This window comes from Tinamus guttatus, unplaced genomic scaffold (assembly GCF_059628265.1).
Source record: "Tinamus guttatus ecotype Peru unplaced genomic scaffold, ASM5962826v1 Tinamus_guttatus_pri_ptg000030l, whole genome shotgun sequence".
In the NCBI taxonomy this organism is placed as follows: Eukaryota; Metazoa; Chordata; class Aves; order Tinamiformes; family Tinamidae; genus Tinamus; species Tinamus guttatus.
In genome coordinates this window covers 1,611,259-1,633,222 of record NW_028288564.1, presented here as the reverse complement: position 1 = coordinate 1,633,222, position 21,964 = coordinate 1,611,259, and the positions used below count along the sequence as shown (strand labels likewise).

The following is a 21,964-nucleotide window of genomic DNA, read 5'->3' as shown; positions in this document are numbered from 1 at the left end:
TGTTTCATGGGATCAGGATCAGTTTCATGGGATCATTAACGCCTGTTGGTTCTCTTTAGAAACCATGCCTGAGCTACCATCCACATTTTAATACCACCTTTTAAATCACTAGAGGTTTAAATAACCATATAAATTATCTATAGGTACACATTCTGTTCCAGGACATGTTGTCTGCTTCCATTGCTAGAAGGGATAAACTGTGTGACTGAACAGGGACTGAACAGGCGGATGCTGGCAGGAGCAGTGTGTTTCTAGGCAGTGGATGTTGTTTTTTACTCTCCTGTACACCTTTTGGGCTTTGAGAGCTCCTTAAAGGAAACACTGGAAGAGTAATTACCTTCTACCCAGCAGAGAATTACAGTATCTGCCCTTGACCCATACATTGCCTATGGCTACTTTTTATTTTTCATAACTCTGAGATTAACAAGTGTGGGGAAACTTTGACAGTTCAGTTGTTAGATCTTTGCTACCAAAGGCTCTTCATAGTTTCTGTATTACAATTGGGTTTTTAATTGACATCCCTACATAGCTTTTTCAAAACCTGTATTAACCTTTGTAATAGATAGAAGGTGCCATCAATAGATCTAGGGTGGCTTGATGTGTTTAGGTCTTATAAGATATGGTGAAACATAAGGTTATGGTTAAGCATTGTTATTCATTCAAATTTTCAGTTAGATATCACTGTAATAAACACACTTTTGTGTAGAATAATTCATTGTAAACTTTGCAATAGAAACAGTGAGTAATAGTGTGTGCTGACTGCACTAATAACCTTTCAATACTCATTTTATCCAATTAAGTAAACTGTTTAAGGATTGTAAGCTAAATAAAAAGATTATTTTGAGCTTTTTCCAGTGAATTTTAATAATTTTAGTAATAGCATATGGCAGATGCAAGAGGATTTTTATTTGTTTGTAGTAGAATCTTTATCATCCTTAGAAAATAAAGATTAGGGAAAATGTATATGTTTTATGCTAGTTCAGATCATTTTTCTCCTGTTATGTTATTTCACTGTTTTATTTTCCCAAGAAAAACATTTTGGCCCCTCATTGTGCTCCTAGATTCTCATGATGCTGTTCTGAGATTTAATTCTGCTCCAACACGCGGCTATGAAAAAGATGTTGGAAATAAAACAACTATGCGAATCATCAACTCACAGGTAAGGTCTTATTTTTGTGAATTTGAATTAGTGTTACTTCTGTACTGTGTAAGATGACAGTAATTTTTAAGAAAGCATTGAACATTTTGGGAAACAGTGATTTAGCAATCATGATGTAGAGCAGGTAAAAGTTCTCCTGTACAGGAATATTCACATATGCAGTTGGTGTACAATGATTGCAGCAGTTTTATGATATTCTTGTTTCAAATAATAAGTTTGTAGAGTTCCGTATGTATCCTTGTATGTAAGTAAAGAAGATCTTTAGTAAACACCACCCCACATTGCCTCCAGGATCTTCAGAAAGTCTGAGATGGGTCTCAGAGCTCTTTTCTCATACTCTCCTGTTCCCCAATTATTTTCTTGCTGTAAGGTGAAAGAGATGGAACCTGAGCTGTCTCAATGCATAGCTTTAGGCAAGTCCCTATTCTGTAAAAAATAAGTGGGATAAAGTAAAATACGTTAATGAACAGTAGATATTATGCCTGATATGAGGTTGCTCATCTGAATGGAAGCATAAAACGTGATCTTCTGCATAAGGGTGCCAACAGATAAAGGGTGTATTGAACTATAGTGACACCTTATGGTTGAGAATGACTTTTAAATTTTGACAAAACTGTCTCCTGAACTCCAGTTTTAGACAAACTTCATTCTGCTTTATGAAATGCAACTGAAAGACAACAGAATTACAGCAAAATTTTGTGAAATATTGTGAAAGGACAAGTTTAAGTAATCAATGGCCATGGGTATGGTTACAGAGTTAGTACAGGGGAGGAAGTAGAAATATATCCAGTCGGCTTTGTTGCTGAAATTGTAGGATCGCGGAATGTTTGTCTAAGTGTCATTTGTCTTACCTCTGTTTTTTAACACTTCTTCATTTTACTGTTGTTTGCTGTTAATCAAAATAATTAGTACCTGAGTGTCCGGCTTGCTGGCCGTGTCTGAACTCCTGTGCCAGGCAAGGAGAAGAGTTTAGAAACTTCATTTATTCAACTAATCTTACCCAATTTCCTATAAGAGAAGTGAGAAGTTCCTTGGGAGGGTGATATGATCTTAGTTAGCTACACACTGAATGGGAAGAGACTAAATGGCTGAATTAGCTGATCTCCGCTGCCAGTGGTGCACGAGGGTCTTCCTGGGTTCAGACACTGCTGGGATAGAGGCCTGCCATGGTGATAACGGAGACTTCCGTAGTCTTCTGTGCTGCTCTTTGTGTTTTTTATTCTCCGTACGGCCTCTCAAGAAACCGCAGGGCATTACTAAAATTCAGACCAGGTCGACTTTCACAGCTTTCCTCATTTCCTTCACATATTCCCACCACCTTGCTGCTCCTTCAGAGAGGTGAGAAGCTGGCCTTGACTCTCTGGCCTCCTGCAGGGAGCTCGCTTGCTAAAGGTTATTTTCCATACAGAAATTCAGGGTGTTATATCCTTACAGATTGTCTGACCTTTCTTCCCCTCTTGCTAGTGGAAATCCCTTACTTGATTGAAAGGCAATTGTGGCCCTCTCCTTCCTTCATGTTTTCTGCTGAAGAGGGCTGAGGACATGAAGGAAGCGAGGGCAGCCACAATGGATATTGCTATTTCAGGGGAAATTCAACTCATACGTCTAAATGCAGGCTCACTAAGAATTAAACTTGTGTAGACAACCCCTCTAAAGAACTCTTGCTTACTGAAAGTGAAATAAGAGCCTCCTTTGTGTGATAATTGGAAAACAAAGCTTTTAAAAGCTTGACCCTCTGCTCTGTTTACTCTGCACTCCAAAGAAAGTATGTCCTCAGAGAAAAAGTGCTCTGAGAAATGGAGTTTAGGGGAGCTGATGGCAGGAAGACTAATTCTGCTGTTATTGTAGAAGGCTGATGGAAAGTCATTAAGCTCAAAGTTTATGGTAGGGAGAATATTGCTATGGCAACAATATTATTTTTCTGAAGAAAAATATGTGTAATCAAATATGGCTCATTGGAACCTAAAGGGAAATGAAAATTAGTATGAATTTATTTGTCTGGAATGCTGATTAGTTTAACAGCTGGAGCCAAATTCACGCTGTTTCAACTAGTGTTGAAATTATTCCACTCAATCTTTCCTGAGACTAGATGCACCAGGGATCAGAGAGAGATGCTCAGGAAAGTCACTGGTGTGGAGAGTCGGGAAAGGATAAGCCTACGGAAGTGAAAGGGAAATGTCCAGTGTGGTAGGAGTATTAGACAGTGCACCAGGAGGTGCAGAAAGGAATTATCTGAGAGCAATAGATCAGTGATATGGCTGTTACTTCAAAAATGGCATTGCTGTGTGCCTCTTCTAGGAATTCTTATTGTAGGTAGACAAGCTCTTACTGCCATGGCCTAATTTGTCTGTCTGGAGTTATTTCAGATAAGACTGTGGCTTTGATAAAATGAGAAAACAATGGAAAGAAAAGAAAGGGGGAAAAAAAAACACACACAAAAAAGTATCCATGGAGGCTGTAGCCTTTCAAAGAAAGCTGCTCTGTGTCCGAAAAGAGGCTCTGTGTGCAGTCTGAAATACCATTGCTTCCAATTTACAGTTCCAGAATGTACTGTAATGTTCATACACAATTTTGCAGCATTTCAAGTGGTCTCATCACATCCCTCACTGATAGAGGGATTCACTATTGCTACAAATTGCACCTTCAAAGTGTTTACAGTGCTGTTTACAGCTAAGCTCTTTTACATATATATATATATATATATATATATATATATGTATATATGTATATATACACACACTTACAGACACTGGGTTTTTGTTTGTCTGTTTTTGCAAAACAAGTTCAAGTAAGTTGCTTAAAATCAACCAAAATTAATGTAGAGCAAACAGCAGAGTGGAGAGGAGCATTCATTTTGGGGGATGGTCCCAACTGCTTTTGGAAAGCTTAACTCTGCATTTTTTTTTTTCCATATTTGTGCAGATTCTCACCAATCCAAACCACCACTTTGTTGACAGCTCTTTGTACAAAGATGTTATCTTAGTGGCCTGGGATCCTGCTCCCTACTCTGCAAATCTGAATGTGGTAAGATGCCTTCTTGGTGCTTTTCGTAACCGGTCTAAAGATAGACATGTATGTAGTGTTTTAGTCTCCTGGTTCTTACTCATCACAGTGAACCCCAAATTCTTACTCAGAGCGCACACAATTTCTGCATGAGTTAATCTGTTTCTTGGTTAGAAGCTTTTTAATAGCCACCCCTTGTACTGGGATGTGCATGATAGGCTAGGTGACTTTTTTTTTTCTGTAAAATACCATTATTTTCATATAAAAGTGAGATGGTGGGGTATTTGCCAAGGAGGAAACATTGTTAGGTTCAGTAGAATTGCATCCATTTTTTCCCACCTTCCCCTTTGCCTTTCCAAACAAAACCTAATAGAAGTCTCTCTCGGCACCTTCCCCGTTTCTCAGGCCTCCTCCCCACCAGTCTTCCCCTTGTGTCCCCTCACCCGTAGCCATCGGTGCCCTGCCACCCACCCTCCTGGTGGCAGCAGCAGACGTCCATGTCCTTGTCACTCAGGGAGTTTCTGCCTCGCTGGGTACTGCACAATTCTAATGGACCGGTTGATCGGATGGTTATTGGCAGGGGGAGCTTGGAGCTGAGTAGCCTACAAGTAGGAAAAGAAAACCTTCATCCACTGAACTGCCTTATCAGCTGATGCTAGAAGCCTCCTGCACAGGCTGCCTTAAGGCTGCTTCACCCGCTGCTGCTAACAAGGATGGAGGCACTTGTAGAGAAAGCCTCACCCTAATGCCCATGTCTTGGGGTGGCTTTTTGAACCTCTGATTTAATATGCACTTAGGAGTGGGAAATGGTGTTGGCTCATCCCACTGCAGTGAATTGCTTATTGTGGGTCCTTGTGGGGAAAAACATACTGATTTGCTAACTTTTGTTTCTGTTTTGAAAACCTGAATGAAGCTAGTTCCTGCTACTTTGCTTGTAGTGTTCAATTGGATACCACTAAACAATTTCTTACTTTTTCTTCCCAGTGGTATAAGAAGCCAGACTACAATCTGTTCACTCCTTACGTACAGCATCGCAAGAAGAATCCGCACCAGCCGTTTTACATTCTCCATCCAAAGTTTATATGGCAGCTCTGGGATATCATTCAGGAGAACACAAAAGAGAAGATACAGCCCAACCCTCCTTCTTCAGGTTTCATCGGTAGGTGTATCAAATCATGGCCCTATAGGCACGTCAGATTAAAAAAAATGTAAAGGTGCATCTTGCATGAGGATAATTTCTTTATGCATGTACTGTTAATATTGCTTAATACAGAAACAGTGACTAGTTGAAATGTGCATTATGAAAAGGATAAAATAGTTGGGGCTTTAAAAATCTTCTTTCTTGCCCATTGCATTCAAACTATGCATACTGCATATTTAAATCATACATATATCTGTGAGAAAACTGTATTATTCCATATTAATTTGGGGGTTGCTTCTTAAAGTGAGATTTTTGGAAGTGGCTGTAAAAATTTCTGTGGAAAAATCTGCTCATGTGGAATGATTTCAGCAGCATCATTCACATTTTTCAAAAACAATTCCTGCAGTAATGAAGTTGTTGATAAAAATAGGATAACAGCTGCTGATCATAAAAAATGATTAAGAGGCTCTTTCTGCTGTCAATCTGTATTTCCACTATATATAAGAAACACTTCAAAGACTGTCCTTGAAGAAAAGAGATAATTTCATTGAAAGAATAAAGCAGAAACCTTCAAGCCCAAATCCTAAACCTTCCTGACAAAAATAGCCCCCTAGTAGAGAACACTATGAACATATAAATCATTACATAAGTAAAAACATACACAACGAAAGCTGTAGATATAAATATACTCTGTGCATAAAGATAGAAATGTGACTCCTTCAACTCTACGAGTAGAAATTTGACTCCTTCAACTCTGCTAAGAAATGTATTTTTACCATTCTTTTCCAAAGAAAATGTTTAGGCATTGTGATAATGACTGCTAGTATTAGCTTTAAGATAGCTAGGTGATAAGCAAGCTTATTGAGTCATATTCACCTCTTTGATAAATAGCTACTTCTTTGATAGATGCATTTTAAATATTTTGTTAGGGAGAGGCCTCCTGTCTTAGTAATCTTATTTTATAGATATTTATGCATTGCACGTATAATGTAATATAAACTGGGAGCCAGCACAGAAAATACAACTGTGTATTGTCAAAAGTGGACATAAAGGGCATGATAAAGCATGCATAATGCAATGCAGCTTGGCAGAAATCCGAAAGGGCAAGATGATCTTCAGATCAGGTATCTATCAACAACTCATGCAGCAAATATCCACTTGGCAGCTAACAGACACAATGAGTGGACTTGTATGATGGACATATATTCTGAATGTCGAGTTTCTACCTGATTATTATAAAATCTATGCAATTTGTTTCTATAAAATTAATAGAGTGAATGGTCAAGTTATAGCCATCGTGAGATATGAAAGTATCTTAATTTCAGGAGGAGATGGGGGAAATAGTTCAATAAACAGCCACACTATTAATCTGGTTGTGCTCAAAGCATCTATCTGAAGGAAGATAGGAGTGTTCTGAATATATGAATTTTCACAGGTGGAGGGACCTATGTCATTGAATCCAAGCTGCTTACAAATTGGACTACAGGCAGAATAAAAACACATTATGCTTTTTCCAAGACTTTTTCTAAGTCTGCACGCCATGCTTTGTCATTAGAACAAGTACTGTTTCTGCATAAGGATCCAGTCTGCAATCTAGATTTACACTGGCAAATCAGCAGAGTCAGTGGAGTCAACGAATGAGGAGCTGTGTGTAAGCATTGAGATTACTTGCGGACAACAAGACTGTTGCTGCCAGTAATGTGGAAAAGGAGAGAAAAAAGGGTTCTATACAAGTGAATCACTTTTGTTTTAGCCTTTTTAACACTCTTTAGCCACATTTCACAGAATGAGACAATTTCTAAATTAAAACACAGAGGCACCACATTCCTTCCTTTTAGGAATGTCAGAAATGTAAGATGGTCTTAGGGTGTGTTTTCGTTAGTTAAATTCTCATCTGACTATTTCTGCTGCTTATTACTATTTGGAGAAGGAAACAGTGGGACATTTGTGGGGAAGGAATACTTTCTTACATGCTGTGGCTTTAGGGGAACAAGGGAATGGGAAGGGGCAGAACATTTTCCTTGGGTTTTCTACCTCATGGTGGAAGCTGTGGGGAGAGATTTTTGCCCTTCCTCTCAGGTGTGGGCTGCCCAGTCTCTGAAATGACTGGCATGAAATGAAAATGTTCCCTTACAGTTTTTAAATATTACTGCGATTACACATGTCACTGCTTTAAGCCATTTCTGAAATACTAACATAAAACTCATTAGCAGTAAAGAAATATTGATTCTCAAGGAGAAGTTTGGGAGAGAAAAGAGAAGGGAGTATTGTATGGGAGAAGCATCTATGTATAGGAGATGCAAATGAAAATACTTGTTGTGAAGGTGCTATTAAAGTATCCTGGAGGAGAAATCTGCTTACATTTTGTGCCCTCTAAATTGTTATAGTCCTCTTAGGGTGAATTTAATTTCTGTGCTCAGCAAATATGAGCTACTTTTAGTTAATAAGAAATTAAATAATGTTTGCACAAACTTGTAAATAAAAGATATTTTGCTAAATATATGCTATTAGTCTGGACTGATGCGTAAGCTGTTCAAAGATTGCACTTAAGAGTTTATGCTGTCCAAGCATAAATGATCCTCTTTGATGGATTGCTGTCCTCTTTTGAATGATAATAAATTACATCTAACACAGCTTTACCAATGTTATTTGTACATAGGTTTTCATTTTTTTACTCACTGATCACACTAGCACAGCATCCCCAAGTCTTTATGACATCCAGATGGTCAATAAGATTTCATAGCAGAGCAAAAAATACAGCAATTAGCTATCACACTTTTGCTGGTTATCCTTGGTATGGTTATTGGAAGCATTGGTTATATGGGAATGATTATTTCTTTTTTCAGAATTTACACAAGGGGGCCAAAATCAGGTTATCACGTGGTGGGAACAGAACAAATTAAAAGGTATACATTTTCACACATGACATAATTAAGTTGTGATATTTATTGCCACAGGATGTTGTAGGTATCACAAGTTTACAGGGTTCCCAAGTGATTAGACAAATTCACAGAATGCTACTTAATTCAGAGATACAGTGTTACTATCTCCAGTTTCTTGGGTTGACTTTTGGCAGGAGCTTTCACTTAGTGGGTGGAATTTTTATCTATCGTTGAAAAGAGTGAGCAATGTTTCTGGGTAGAGATGGTGTTTTGAACATTACTATACTAGTGATGCAATTCCTAAAATCTGAAGTTAGCACTGGGTAAGATGAGGTAGTTTTAGGACAATGCACTTATCTACATACAAAGTGATTGTCTAAACTCGTGACAGTCAGCAGGTAAAAGGGTGGTTCATTAGGAAGGTCTGAATTAAACAGTGTAAGGGCCTCTTTCTCTCCTCTGACTATATGGATAGCATAGATAACCAGCTTGGAGATAGACTTAAATTACGGATAAATTATGCAAGCCTAAAGTTGAGTGAGACAAAAGCTACCAGCACCATCAGCTTCCCCCAGGAGCAGAGTTTCTCGCTTCCCCTAAGTTCAGGTTCCAACATTTAGATGTTCCTGTTTTCCATATTCTTCTGAATAACATGTCAGGTTGTGGTGATCCATTAGTCACTGCTGCCATCCTCTGCCTAACCAGTGCTGTGAAGAGGCCCTTTTGTGGCTGCAGGTTTTTCCAGGAAATTTCTAACTGTATTAGCACTGTTCACTATCCAATTTAGTAGTATGCCTCAGTCAGGGCATGACTAGAAACAGGCCAAACTCATCTTCTAAACTGCAGCCAGTTTGTCAGGTGTCACATTTGAGGGGTTACCATTGTCTAGAAAGGAATTTTTCTCAGGTATGATGGCATCTAAACATGCAACCATCAAATCCCACTGTGGATTCCACTGAAATATCCTAAATTGGCATTTTAAAAACATCACTATTTTTAGGCAGGATTTTTCCCTATCTTTTGGATGAAACTTGAAACTGAACAGTGGAATCTGTTCACTTCGCATTAATGCTGATATTCTGTCAAGGCACAATATTTTTCACTGTTAAATAAGAACACAGTCTTCTTCCTCTCTGAATATATCAAAGTTCAGTTTTTAATTGATACTTATGATGCGTGTATCAGCTGCCTCCATTTCTACCATTCTGCTGTTGGAGAACTGTTCCTATGCTCTCCTTGTTTAAACAACCTAGTTCTGACTTTACATTTTTATCATCTAATGATGAAGTCTTTTCTAACTGCTCTCTCTGATTTCTCAAAAGCAGTATCTTTTGCACATTGGATGTTATTGTATATTAGTATTCTGAAAGTGTTTTTTAAATAATATCTAGGTTATTTAGGTTTTTCTATTTTTTGCCACTATTCCAAGAACTATTTGAACCTGTCTATTGTTTGCCAGCTGGACTGGCCATGAAGTCTTGGTTACTGAAGTCAATTGATACATTTTGATAGCCTACCTCATCTGTAATATTACTTGAAATTCATATTTATATAACCTTAACTTTATGCTGACCTTTGCTCTTTTCCAAAGCTAGATGTAAGCCCTGACCGTGCTACTTTTTTTACTCCCTAAAGAGGTCTGTGTACATTGCAGGTTGTCCATGTAGCTAATAATCTTCGCTACATGTTGTAGTTTAGTATCTCGGCTGCCCAGAGATGTTGTGGAGTCTCCTTCTCTGGAGATCTTCCAAACCCACCTGGATGCCACCCTGTGCCACGTGCTCTGGGTGTCCCTGCTGGAGCAGGGGGCTTGGACTAGGTGATCTGTAGAGGTCCCTTCCAACCTCAAACATTCTGTGATTCTCTGACTTATGAAGCATAAAACACAAAATGATAAGTAAGCCCAGATCACTTTACTATTGAGAGAAAAAAATCTCAAAGAAATTTTTTGAGATTTGCAGATTACATCACAGATTTAAAACAACTATTCATCATTAATTGTTGATAACATTATTTTAATATTTATTTCCATGCATATGTGAAATAGTACAAGCAAAAATCTCATTGCAATGTAAGCAGATCATTGTTTGGCTAAGAACTGACATTTAAAATTGCATCAGAGAACATGTCGAATAGAAGACAACATTTACTCTCTAACTTTGCTTAGAAAATTACACTTGCATAAACTGAGAGACACAAGTAGGTATACCATGAGTTGGCTTTATTACTGTGATTTAAACTCAGCTATTTGCCAGTAGTTGACTAAGGAACAAAGTGTTGCTTACTCTTTTCAGTCCATTTTTTTTCAGATATCATCACACAAAGAAATAATACCTCCAAAAAGATAAACTTTAAATTCTTACCCCACAAGCAAAAACCATGCCAGTATTTGAGAATCTTCTGTTTCCTGATGCATAAAGAAAGAAGAACAAAGTCTCTTCTTACAGCACCCTGAAGCACACTAAACCATCTTTAATATTTTAGTATATCATCCAAATTTGAATAATACATTAAAAAGCATATGATAGTACTGGTCAGCATTTTCCAAATTATATTCATACTACAGAATACATTATTGCGAGTAAAGTACAACTTTTTTGCATTTAGCATTAAGTGCTAAGTATGTTCCTTTCTAGCTCTAATACATAATGCAAAACTGCACATCAAAAACAAGTATTGCAGAACTTTTTAAGCTTAGGCACAGAGCCACTTGCTGACAATTAAATTCCTCAGTTTTCCCTATGTTCAGGTAATGTCCTCTTACAGTATTTTTTTCATCATTTGTAGAATAAAGAAAATATAAAAGAATACTTTTTAGAATTACAGTGTTTTAAAATTCAAAGCTACTTTGACTGCATATTCCGAAAGAATAATCAAGGTACATTTGGCCCAGTTTCAAGAAATAACAAATTTTCCTGTGGTACTGGTCTCCATCAACAAGCTGGTATGTTTACACAAGGGAGAACCACTGTCGCCTTTAGAGAAGTAAGCCAACACATACAAACTATACATGGTAAATGCTTTATGTTTATTTATAATACCTTCAAGCGTGTATAATATCAAACATAACCTTATTGGTGAATCTAGCTCAATTCTCTTATGTAATAAAATTTCTGTGATGTGTGCAAAATGAGATACATTATGAGTGTAATAATCACATTATGTCTATTTGAATGTGTTCAGTTTCCCTTACATTTTGTTAAAGTGATGGTAAAATCTTGGTGAATAAATTACAGTTATTATTTTAGATGCTTTCATGCAGCATCTCTTGTAGTCAGGTACATTATATTTTATTTACTTATAAACTAGAGAATGTTCTTTTTAAATTATTTGCTAACCACAAAACCTATTTGTATCACACAAAAGATGCATGGTGGAAATTGAAAACCTCTTGAGTCATTAAAATCGCCAAGAACAAATTAAAATACTTTTTCTCCTTTTGATTATAATCTATAATATATATTCATTTACATAAGCCATCCATGCAAGAAATTTATTCCTAATTTAATTCTATCTTTAAATGTTTTCAGGAAGGATTGTAAAAGTCCAGAAGTTTAGTTATACCAATTAGACTGAATTTAAATCGTACCTAAAAATTCCTGTCACCATGGGTATCTGCCAAGAAAGAACAGAAAATACAAATCTTTCTCAGCATTTAAAATCTTAATATGTAATATTTTGAAATAATAATATTTAGAGATATATAATATTTTACTGACATCTATCATAATAGTGTAATGAAACTGCAAATTTTTTCTTCTTTCTTGTTTCTTTCACAGCTGCATCATTTGAGGGGATAATATGTATTTAAAACATTTTGATGAATATTATAAACATTTTAAACATTTTAAATTTAAAACATTTAATGAATATGCTAGCAACTGTATTTTTCATTGTGGAATGCAGGAATATTGTCACTCGATTATAAAAAAAACATAAGTAACATCCTTGAGTGATGTACTGTAAAACAGCCTTTTTCTACATAGACAGAATTATTTTGCGTTTTTCCATTCTACAGATGTAAAAAGTGAGACTTTTGAAAGAAAAAAAATATCCAGCAAAAGTATTAGGATAGATTAGAAAGGCCTATAGATAAATATGTTCAGTCAAGATTTTGAATGTATGGTTTCACCAGGGACATTTGTTAAAGTTAATATCATGCCAGATGATAGACCGATGTTTTCTTATCATGAAATTTAGATAGGGTATTTAAGATCTAAGATTAAAAGCACAAACATCAGACCCGCAAGACCTACAAGTAATTTTGCCTTCTGTTTGCTGATTTACAGTGATGCCTACAATATATTTCTGCATGCTTCAGTATACTTTTGAAAATAGTCAACAGTTCTATCTCCAACCTTAGAGATATTCAAAACTGAACAGGATCTCAAGCAACTGCTCTGAGTAGAGAGATTGGACCAGATGATTTCCAAAGCTCCCTTCCATTCTGACCTACCTTACACTTCCCTTAGACTCCTCCACAGATCTCATTACAATGTCATCACTTCTTCTGATGCTACAGCAGGTTCTACTGCTACTGTAATTCAGCAGTTTCTTGGCCATGTCACCTGGGCACAGTAGTAATATTGTTAATGCTAACTTTAAATAGAGGTTTTCATGAGCTGATTTAGGGCCTGCTGATGAAAAGCAGGATCTGTTTTGGCCTAAGCAGACTTTGCACTGTGCCCCATGAACTTCTCTCAGTGATCTAGGGAATAAATATCTTATATATATATATAAAATTATATATAAAATCTTTGCAGAGTATAGATAGTTTATATAGATGGCTCTCCTTTTTGGGTTTTACCTTTTGCTAAGACATGCATGTTCTCAGGTCTTCTCTAAATATTTCACTATTTCTCTTCTTCCACTTTTAGTCCTGTATCTCAATCCTAATGAGTATAAAAAAGTAAAGGCAAATCTAGCCATCTCACCTCAACTTGGCATTTGCCCATAAAATCGACTTCTCTTTTTAGTACAGTGCAATGTTGGTCACAGCAGTAGGACTCGTGTCACCTAGCTTTAGATATCCCCAGTGCAGGTCTACATTTGTGCTAGTCAGCCTCAGATTTATTAGAGCAAAAAACAGGCATCTGTTATTTCACCTACATGTGAAATATTCATTCTGTACTCAGCGCTTAGATAGAACTACAGGTATCTGATAGAAGACAAGTATCTGTGTGCCCTAAAATGCTGCTATTGGGACTCCCTTTATAGTCAATAGCAAGAAGGAGAAACTTCTGATGAATGATTCATATGTTCCATTTTTAAATGTCCACTCTAGGATCGGCTTCCTTCCACCACATAATAAAGGAGGCTGTGATAACTTTCTTAGATAGGATATCTGCAGTACAGATGGGCACATCTGATGGATGAATCATTTCCTATTTTCATTTCTTCACACGGTGTTCCTGGAAAATCCAATTGCATTATTTCTCTGAAAGCTACAGAAGCTTCTGACTGACAAGAGGGAAGAAGAAGGTGCTTGATTTCAAGAGCTAGACTCTATTTTCAGTTTCTCTCTAGTCACTAGAGAGAAACAGCACTCACAGGGTACAATTCACCCCATCCTAAAGTAGGCACTTAAAATAAGTCAGATTAATTGTGCCCTAAAAATGCCTGTCTCCTTCCCTGTCTATAAAGACTTCACAAGACAGCTATCTCAGTGTTGGGACAGCTCAATAATATTAATTCTACCCAGGCTATAAAATTTTGGGATAATGATTGTCTCACTGTGCTCATTAATATCCCTTTACATCTTGCATAAGACAGTGTACTGTTTTATGAGTAGCACAGCGCACAATTGTGCATTGACTGAAAACTACCTTAAGGACTGAGAGCAAAGACAGTGAGTATATTGTACAGAAATTCTTTATCTTACAGGCTACCAAATAATCTGTTTTTCATTTGTGTTGGTGCTTGTTATCAAGGAGGAGTGCTGAGATGTGAGATGCACTTGTAGATTACGAAACTGGGCAGTGATGTGAAAATTAGACAGGCCGAAGAATTAGATAGGCGTATACTCTTATTGGTAATATACAGAAAACAAGTAAACAAGGGACACATGGAAGCTATGTGTTTCCATGTGTGGAAGGAAATAAGCAAATATAAAGAGATTCAGCTTGAAAAACCTATCAATCAATAATTCAGAAAGTGGTGTGGAAAGATAACAGATGGGAAGGACCTGCTCTGCAAGGTAGGACTTTGCAGAGCAGCTTGGCAGCAGAACAGGTTAAGAGAAGCAAAATCAAGAATGGAAGCACAATAACACAACATTTCTTAGTTTTAAAAGTTGCCCCCAAAACATTTAAGATGACCAAAGGTAACTGAGAAGAGAAGGGAAGACGGGGAAACTGAGTGGTGACAAATTGAAAATATAGGCAGTTTGGCACACCTATAGGTGAGGGATGCAGATGTTAGTAGTTCTTTGCAAGGTTGTTGACACCAAGCAAAGACAGAAATTAGAGTGGGACTAAAAAGGAATGGAGTGCAATGTCAGAGCCATAGCCTGGGGAATTCTGTTGGAAGATCCATCTCAGGGACTTCATAAAAGGATGGCATTAGAAAGTGAACAGAGAAAAACCCAAACATATCCTAATAAGATGACAGTCATAGATGTCCTCATGGTTTAATCTGCTATTTCTTTTAAAAGGGCCTGATATTTTTTTCCTTCTAATTCACGTTGTTTAGATTTCGGTGAATGCTATACAACACTAGGAGTGTCCCACTGTGGAGGAAGTGGGTTCACATTCTGTAAGGCACAGGATAGAACAAACTCCTTTATTCCATATTTTAGTGTAAACTCAACTCGTAAAGAAGCAAAACAGGCCACAAGCACCTACCTCCCAAGATCTACTTTTGTTGTTGTTGTTTTGTTGTTGGTGGGCTAACCCACCTTCTGTTTTTGAAAGACACAGTGGGAAGACCTAGTTTTAAGAGTATTTTGTGGCTGTGACTGCTGAGTGAAGGGACTTGCTTCCTTGGATTCAAGGCAGCTCAGACAAGAAGTACCTTGGGATCTAGCCCGTAGGTTGCTGAAAGTGCTGGTTGTAGTGCACTTCTGATCTCTCTGGCTGGTGGTATACAGTATTTGCAGTACTGAAGGTAAGAAGGTCTGCCATTGGCCAAGGTTTTTACTCAAAGGTGTCTGTGAGCATTTGGCATGTGCAGCAGAGCTGGAAGTCTCAGGAGTGCTCCCATGTCCACCAGGACAGAGTATACCTTCCAGCCCATGGACATCTCCCTGTATTCATTTGTCTCTGGTTTCATTCTTTTCTGAGAAGGTGGTAACAGCTGAAGAGAACAGTTAGAATTTCAAATTTCAACATTACTTTTGAGAATAGAGAACTTTATTCCTATGGCATAGATAAATAGGCTTATACTTTTAGTCTGTCAGACCTTCACCTCTAACTAAACTAAACAGGATAATACAAACACTGTCTTAGGAAGTCCTGAATCACTGATAACTTACCATGAGTAAGTAAATAGTGAATTAGGGTTTAATGATGAAGAATCCTTTCTGTATTGCCTTGTTTCCCTCTTTCTCATCTGCTATTTTTCTTTTTCCCATCTACTGCCGGTCCTGTTGAAGACCAGGGTACCAAGCTAAACAGACAGTTGATCTGAGCCAGTGTAGAAATCCTTCTGTTGTCTTCTGTGGGAAATCCATCCCTAAATTTAATGTTGTGAATTCCTCTAGGCAGCTGGGCGCCTAAATGTGAAATGATATAGTATATGTTGCAGACCTTAGTGCTCATATGGAAAAATCTAGCCACATCCCCCAGTACTTCAAGGAATGAATTGTATGTGGAAATGAATAGAGAGTGGACAAGGCATAACATTCTTACAAATAGGCGTTCTGGAGATGAAATTAATTCTGAGCAATAACTGGCTTAAAGTAAAAATAAAACAATAGGCTAAGCTCAATACAGAAAAACGTAAGAGATATTTGGCTGTGGAACAGTTTCTCAAGGGAAATGGCCAAAATCTGTCACTTTGTCTTACTTATGGCATTTGTTAGCATTCTAATTTGAAATCGTGAAGAATAGAGTATATGGAACAATGCAGAAAGGCAAGAAGCTAAACTATAGTTCATCATGCCTTTCAGATTGATTCTGGAGGCTATCACTGATCCACAGACCACTAAGAACTAAACCTTTATCACTTCTAAGTGCTCCAGTTTACAGGAAAAGCAATAATATTGCTTAAAAAGATTGTCATTATTGAACCACTCCTAGAGTGATGTGACCATCTTTACTGTTATTAAAGAAATGATAACAGAGGCCCAATTTTTTGTTTTTGACAGTTTTCCTATTCCACAAATGGCAATTTCCTTTAGGATTTTTAAGATTAGCTGAGTGAAGTGGCAGTGAGGTAAAACATATGCTAGTTAAAACTTGTTCTTTCCATGAGAGCACATTTTCCTATGACATCGGTGGTGTATTTTTTGAAATTGGCTCCAGGCTTGGCTCTGGTTGCAAGAGAGAAGTCATTTAATTGTCTGTTTTGGGACATGGTTCATTACTGCACACATTTCCACAGTCCACTGTTCTCTTGTTCAGCTGGATAGCAGTTACCTTGGAGTGGCTGGTAGGCTCTCCATCACTGGAGGAATGAGGTTGGCAGTGGAAAAGCAGACGAAAGCATTTGTAAAACTGAAACAACAAACAAACACATAGTGGCAAAGTAGGCTAAAATTCAGAGCATCTTTACAACAGTCTGAAGGGAAAAAAAAAAGGTCAGACATTAAACGTGTACTTTTGGGCAAGTTGTCATTAAATATCTTTTCATTTTGAATCCATGCTTCCTGCTGCTTAAGATTCAAGTTCTCTTATATTTGTGGACTTTTCTTTTGGAATTGATATTCTTATCTTCTCTAAGACCACTGATTGTGTAGAATTTAAAGCTGCAGAACGATCTAAAACATTTTCTGAACCTTTCATTTATGATAAAAGATTTAATCACAGAAATAATTGGTTTTGAGCTACTTCACACATCAGGAGGAAAACATCATTTTGATAATCTAATGATACACAGCAGGAAGAACATAAGGTTCTTTTCATTAGTAAGCTGTTGAAATCTCTCTGTTCCCAGTCTGCAAACTAAACTTCAAACAATGGCTTTGCTTAATTAAAGAACCAAAATAACTTTTATGTTAATTCATTTCACTTATGAGAATTACCCACAGCACCTTTAATGCTTTATGATTTCAAAGCTCTTGTACAGAAAAAAAAACAATTACTTCAGTTCTCATTTGTAAGTGCCAAGTGAACAGCATTAACACAGCTGTCTCCTTCTCTGAGAGCTAGCAGTTGTATTCAACAGATAGAAATGCAAGTTGTGCAACAGGTGCTTTGCTATGTGTTCTATAAATTTTGATTTTTTTAAATGAAATCATAAAAAAGTCTCCAAGTCTCCATTCATCTCCATTATTTTCCTTTTGCTTGGCTATGTCAAACAGAAAAGACTCCCATCAACTGTGACTGATGTGAGAATGTTACTGTTTAGACAATGCTGGTGATCACCAGTAGCTCATACTAACCCTTTGAAAATGTGCAAACTCAACAGTAAGATTTCTTTGATTTTCAAAGCTATAAAGAGCCCTTTATTTGTGCAGATTAACCATCTTATGTCAGGAAAACAAATTTTGCATATGCCCCCCTATCATTCCCCTGTATCTGTCATGGCCTTGGGGTAAGCAGAATAACAGCATCCTCTGATTGCAGGTGACCTTTGGTTAGCTTTAAGCAGTAAATGAATTTCCATTTGGCCTTTCTGAGTGGCTATTGGCACTGCTGATAACAATGTTATTGAATTGTTGCACTAAAAAATGCCCTGGCATTTTGTAGGTTCATCTTTGCTCTGTAGCAGGTGGTCAGATGCTTTTCCAGGTGACAGTCTCCCCCTAACAGGGAATTCACAATTCACAGAAAGAATGGACTTTTTCACCATCAATACATGGCTGATTCTGCTCCTGTTTGTCTGTCTGCATCATTTTGGCTGCCATCTTGACAATGTTTGTCTGTATAGAAAGAAGCAAGTGGATGGAAAAAGCGGAGTATGTTCAATTCAAGACTGAGAAAAAAATATATTATGATAAAGGGTGGAGTACTCAAGGAATATAGTAATATTGTGCTCTTGTTAGTGATTTCAACCAACCATCCAAAAGTCAATGAAGAAACATAGGTGATACTGGCCCATCTTTTTATCCGTGTTTCTCTTTACCATGATGTACAAAAAAAAATCAGATTCTTCATATCCTTGAAATTAAACGTGTGTAAATATTTCTAAAAAACATGCTATCTGAAAGCACAGAGAAGGGTAAAAAGAGCCTATCTCTTTATATCACCTATACATGGCAGGTTAGAGTTTAGCTGTGAAGTGATAGAAATAACAAGAAAGGCAGAAATACCAAGAAAAGCTCCTAAAAAACGAACAAACAAACAGGCAAACAGTTCTGTGTGGGTTCCATACTCTGTAAGTGAATGTAAAGATCACGTCTGTCTTGCTAAGTAGCTTCAGGAGTCAATAATGTACAAACAAGGGATGTGTTAAAGCGGCTTCCTCCCTTGCAGAGGCTGCTGATGCTATGCCAGGCATTTACAGGCTTCTCATTCTTTCCTTATGTTCAGTGTCCTATCCTGTCAGCTCTGCAGAGGATTGCAGTCTTCATGTATCAGTGACAAGTGAAAGCTGCTCTACTAAAATGGAGTGATTACCTCACGTAGTGTCTTAAGCAAGCACAAAGCAATGCGTGGGGGTACAGCACATGAATGAAAGCGAGGAAGTAAAACTAGACTGGATGATTGCAGTGGAAATGCTGGGAGAAAGGTGAAATCCGGGGTTAATTTTTGTTCTTGCTTTCTGCTGCAGGTATCCTCATCATGATGTCCATGTGTAATGAAGTACACGTGTATGAGTACATCCCTTCAGTCCGACAGACCGACCTCTGTCACTACCACGAACTCTACTACGATGCAGCTTGTACCTTAGGGGCTTACCATCCACTGCTCTATGAGAAGCTGTTGGTTCAGAGGATGAACAAAGGTTTGCAGGATGATTTGTATCGGAAAGGGAAAGTCATTTTGCCAGGGTTCAGGTCTGTCAAGTGCCCTGAACGGAATAATTTCCCACACTTGTAAAAGAGAATCTTTCACAAACAATGTGCAATAAGGTACTACTGTTGTACTATAAACAAGAAGAGAATACTTGAAAAATACTTGCATCTTAGACCAATCTAGTCTTGAGTCTATAAATTTTAAGTAAGTAGCAGGCATGAGAAATACTTTTTTTCTGAGCCTGAGTATTTATTACTGCTTTGCAAATAGTTAAAGAAAAAAAAGCTTAGCTCACGAAGGATGCAAAGGACATAATTAGGCAGAAATATAATGTATTGTTGTGGGTGTGACTGTCAGAATTTGTTGGTGGTCTCTTATGCCACATGTGCTAGATTGTAATTTTTTTTTTAATGAACTTATTTAACTGTTACATCTGGCATTGAGAAACAGCTTGTATTGTTCCTGTACAGAGCTGCCAGCTGAACAATGCAGCATTTCTCGTGGCTCCGTGGGATTTTCACACTCTCCAAGAATGAAGTAATCACTACTCTGAGCTATGCATTCATTGATTAGGGTAGACTAATTCTCATTCAGACACAGGCTCAGTTACAGGCCTCTAGCAATATAAGGGGCCCTATGCTGGCTACAAAGTCAATGCAAATGGACATTGCTGTACACACAGCTAAATCAGTTAAATGACATGTCTTTGATGTCAGATCCCCAAGCAGAAGAGAGAAGACAGAAAATTCTCCTTTCTCCAGAAAGCAAAAAACATTCTGAACCCAGTCTGGAAAAATTATTCTCTGTGGGAGGCTTATCCAGAGGGTGTAGGCAAGACTGAACTCATGCTTTAAGGTGCCTTTCCCCAGTCAGCACAGATGAAGAATAGTCACCCAAAGAATACCAAGGGAGGCTGTGTAGCTTGCACACCTTACACCAAAAGCAAACCTAGATGGAGTGCTCTTTATAGCAAAGACAGCTTTCAGGTTCACAGACTTCATTTGTTAGGTATTTCAGTGTGATCCAGATCAAAGTCACTTGCTCACAAGTTACTGTTTTTAAGAAAGCAGAGGGAGTTTTCTAACAAAGAGGATATCTTCTTTTTTTTTTAATTTAACATTTGAAGGACTATACTGTAGATAAACTGTAATGCTAGCAAAATATGACTATGGCTGCATATGGTATTTTCCTTCATAATACACAAGCAGGATATTCTCCAAGGCACTTCTAAATAACCACATGGATACTAATGCATTTTAAACATTACTTTCCACAGCAAGGCTTCAGTTTCAGATTTTCAGAATGGCAGAACATTAATGTTCTCTTTTTTTACATCACTGTGCCCTTAGATACTATACACTTTTCTTAGGGTATGTTCAGGAGAAAGGTTTACGTACGTAAAAGCACAGCTATATCCAACCCCAGTCTATTCAGCAAAAGGCAGATAGCTTAAAGAGGCACTGAAAACAATCGCAGTGTGTGGAAAGTATGGTGGAAAGTATATTTTATTTTTGGTCTTAAGCAACAGAAAGGCAATCAGAGAGTACAAACACAATATTAATGACTATTTCCTCTCCAATAATAGTAATGTCAGTATGATCACAGAATCTATCTTCTCTCACTCTGCTATTATGGTCTGATAAATTTTCTTCCTCAAAAGCAAATTATGTTTCCTACATACAGTTTAGCCTTTGTTTCCTGCCTGGTCATTTTATTTGTTTTGGGTTTTTTTCTTTGTTTTTTGGGGTTTTTTGGTTTTGTGTTTTTTTAGCCTCTAAATTTCCTCTCATTGATAGAAAGTATGTCCAGATGATCTAAATTCTGTACTTGTGTGTTGTATGGATAGTAATGTCCATAAATAATTTTGGTGCGTATCGAAATGAATAAGTTTTATTCACACTAGCCTTAGCCTCCGCATATATTATATACTGACTTTTAATACTACGTATGGCAACTACTTTTATTCTTAAAGGATAACACCCATGTAGTTTTGTGGAGAAAAGGTGACCTAAATAGATCTAATAATCTGTTTCTTTTACATGTATTTGGTTCCCTGTTGGCAAAACATATGAAGTCTGGACAAGTGCTATCAAACACTTCTCTCTTTCCTGTATGATGGGTTAGCTACTATGTACCTGTAAAGGAAAGACTTTTTTGCTTTCAACGAAATGAAATAAGCTAGTAAATATGCTATTTTCCCATTAACAGGATATTATCAAGCTCTAAAAAAGATCACACAACTTTTGACTGCAACCACTAACCTTAAACTGTGATTTCCACAAAGAAGAGAAATAGTAACTGCATTACTCAATTATCCGCAGCAGGATTATGTTTTATTACGCCACCAGTAATTTGTTGGCATAATCCGTATAGCTGTTGTACAAAGCAATGCAAACTCTTAAAGTTTCTTGTTAGAAGTACTAAGCATACTTACTTGATACATCATTTAAATAACAGTGCAAAACCAGGGCTGGGATGTCAGAAAATAGACTGTACGTTTTTAATATGTCGAACTCTGCGGAAACCAGCCCTTCTACCAGAAATTCTTTCTTTTTCCATATGCCCAGACTCTTTCACCTTTGAAGATACTGGGCAACTAGCTCCATGAAAATTTGGTGCATATCTGCCCAGATCTATCCTAATTTATAAGGCAGTCAAAAGTCACAAGTCAAAAGTCAATATGGGTGATGTAGCATTAGGAGATGCTTCGGAGGGGTGCTAC

At 37.4% G+C, this 21,964-nt stretch overlaps 1 protein-coding gene across 1 annotated transcript in view; it reads left to right on the top strand.

The window, feature by feature from the left end:
- Nucleotides 1-20,345, top strand: part of ST6GAL2 (ST6 beta-galactoside alpha-2,6-sialyltransferase 2) — a 28,013-nt gene extending 7,668 nt beyond the window's left edge. The window contains exons 3-6 of the mRNA XM_088530528.1: nucleotides 1,062-1,159; nucleotides 4,082-4,183; nucleotides 5,147-5,321; nucleotides 19,058-20,345. Of these exons, the coding sequence (XP_088386654.1) occupies nucleotides 1,062-1,159; nucleotides 4,082-4,183; nucleotides 5,147-5,321; nucleotides 19,058-19,326 (644 nt within the window). The 3' untranslated portion in view covers nucleotides 19,327-20,345. The remainder of the gene's footprint in view (nucleotides 1-1,061; nucleotides 1,160-4,081; nucleotides 4,184-5,146; nucleotides 5,322-19,057) is intronic.
- The last annotated feature ends 1,619 nt before the right edge of the window (nucleotides 20,346-21,964 follow it).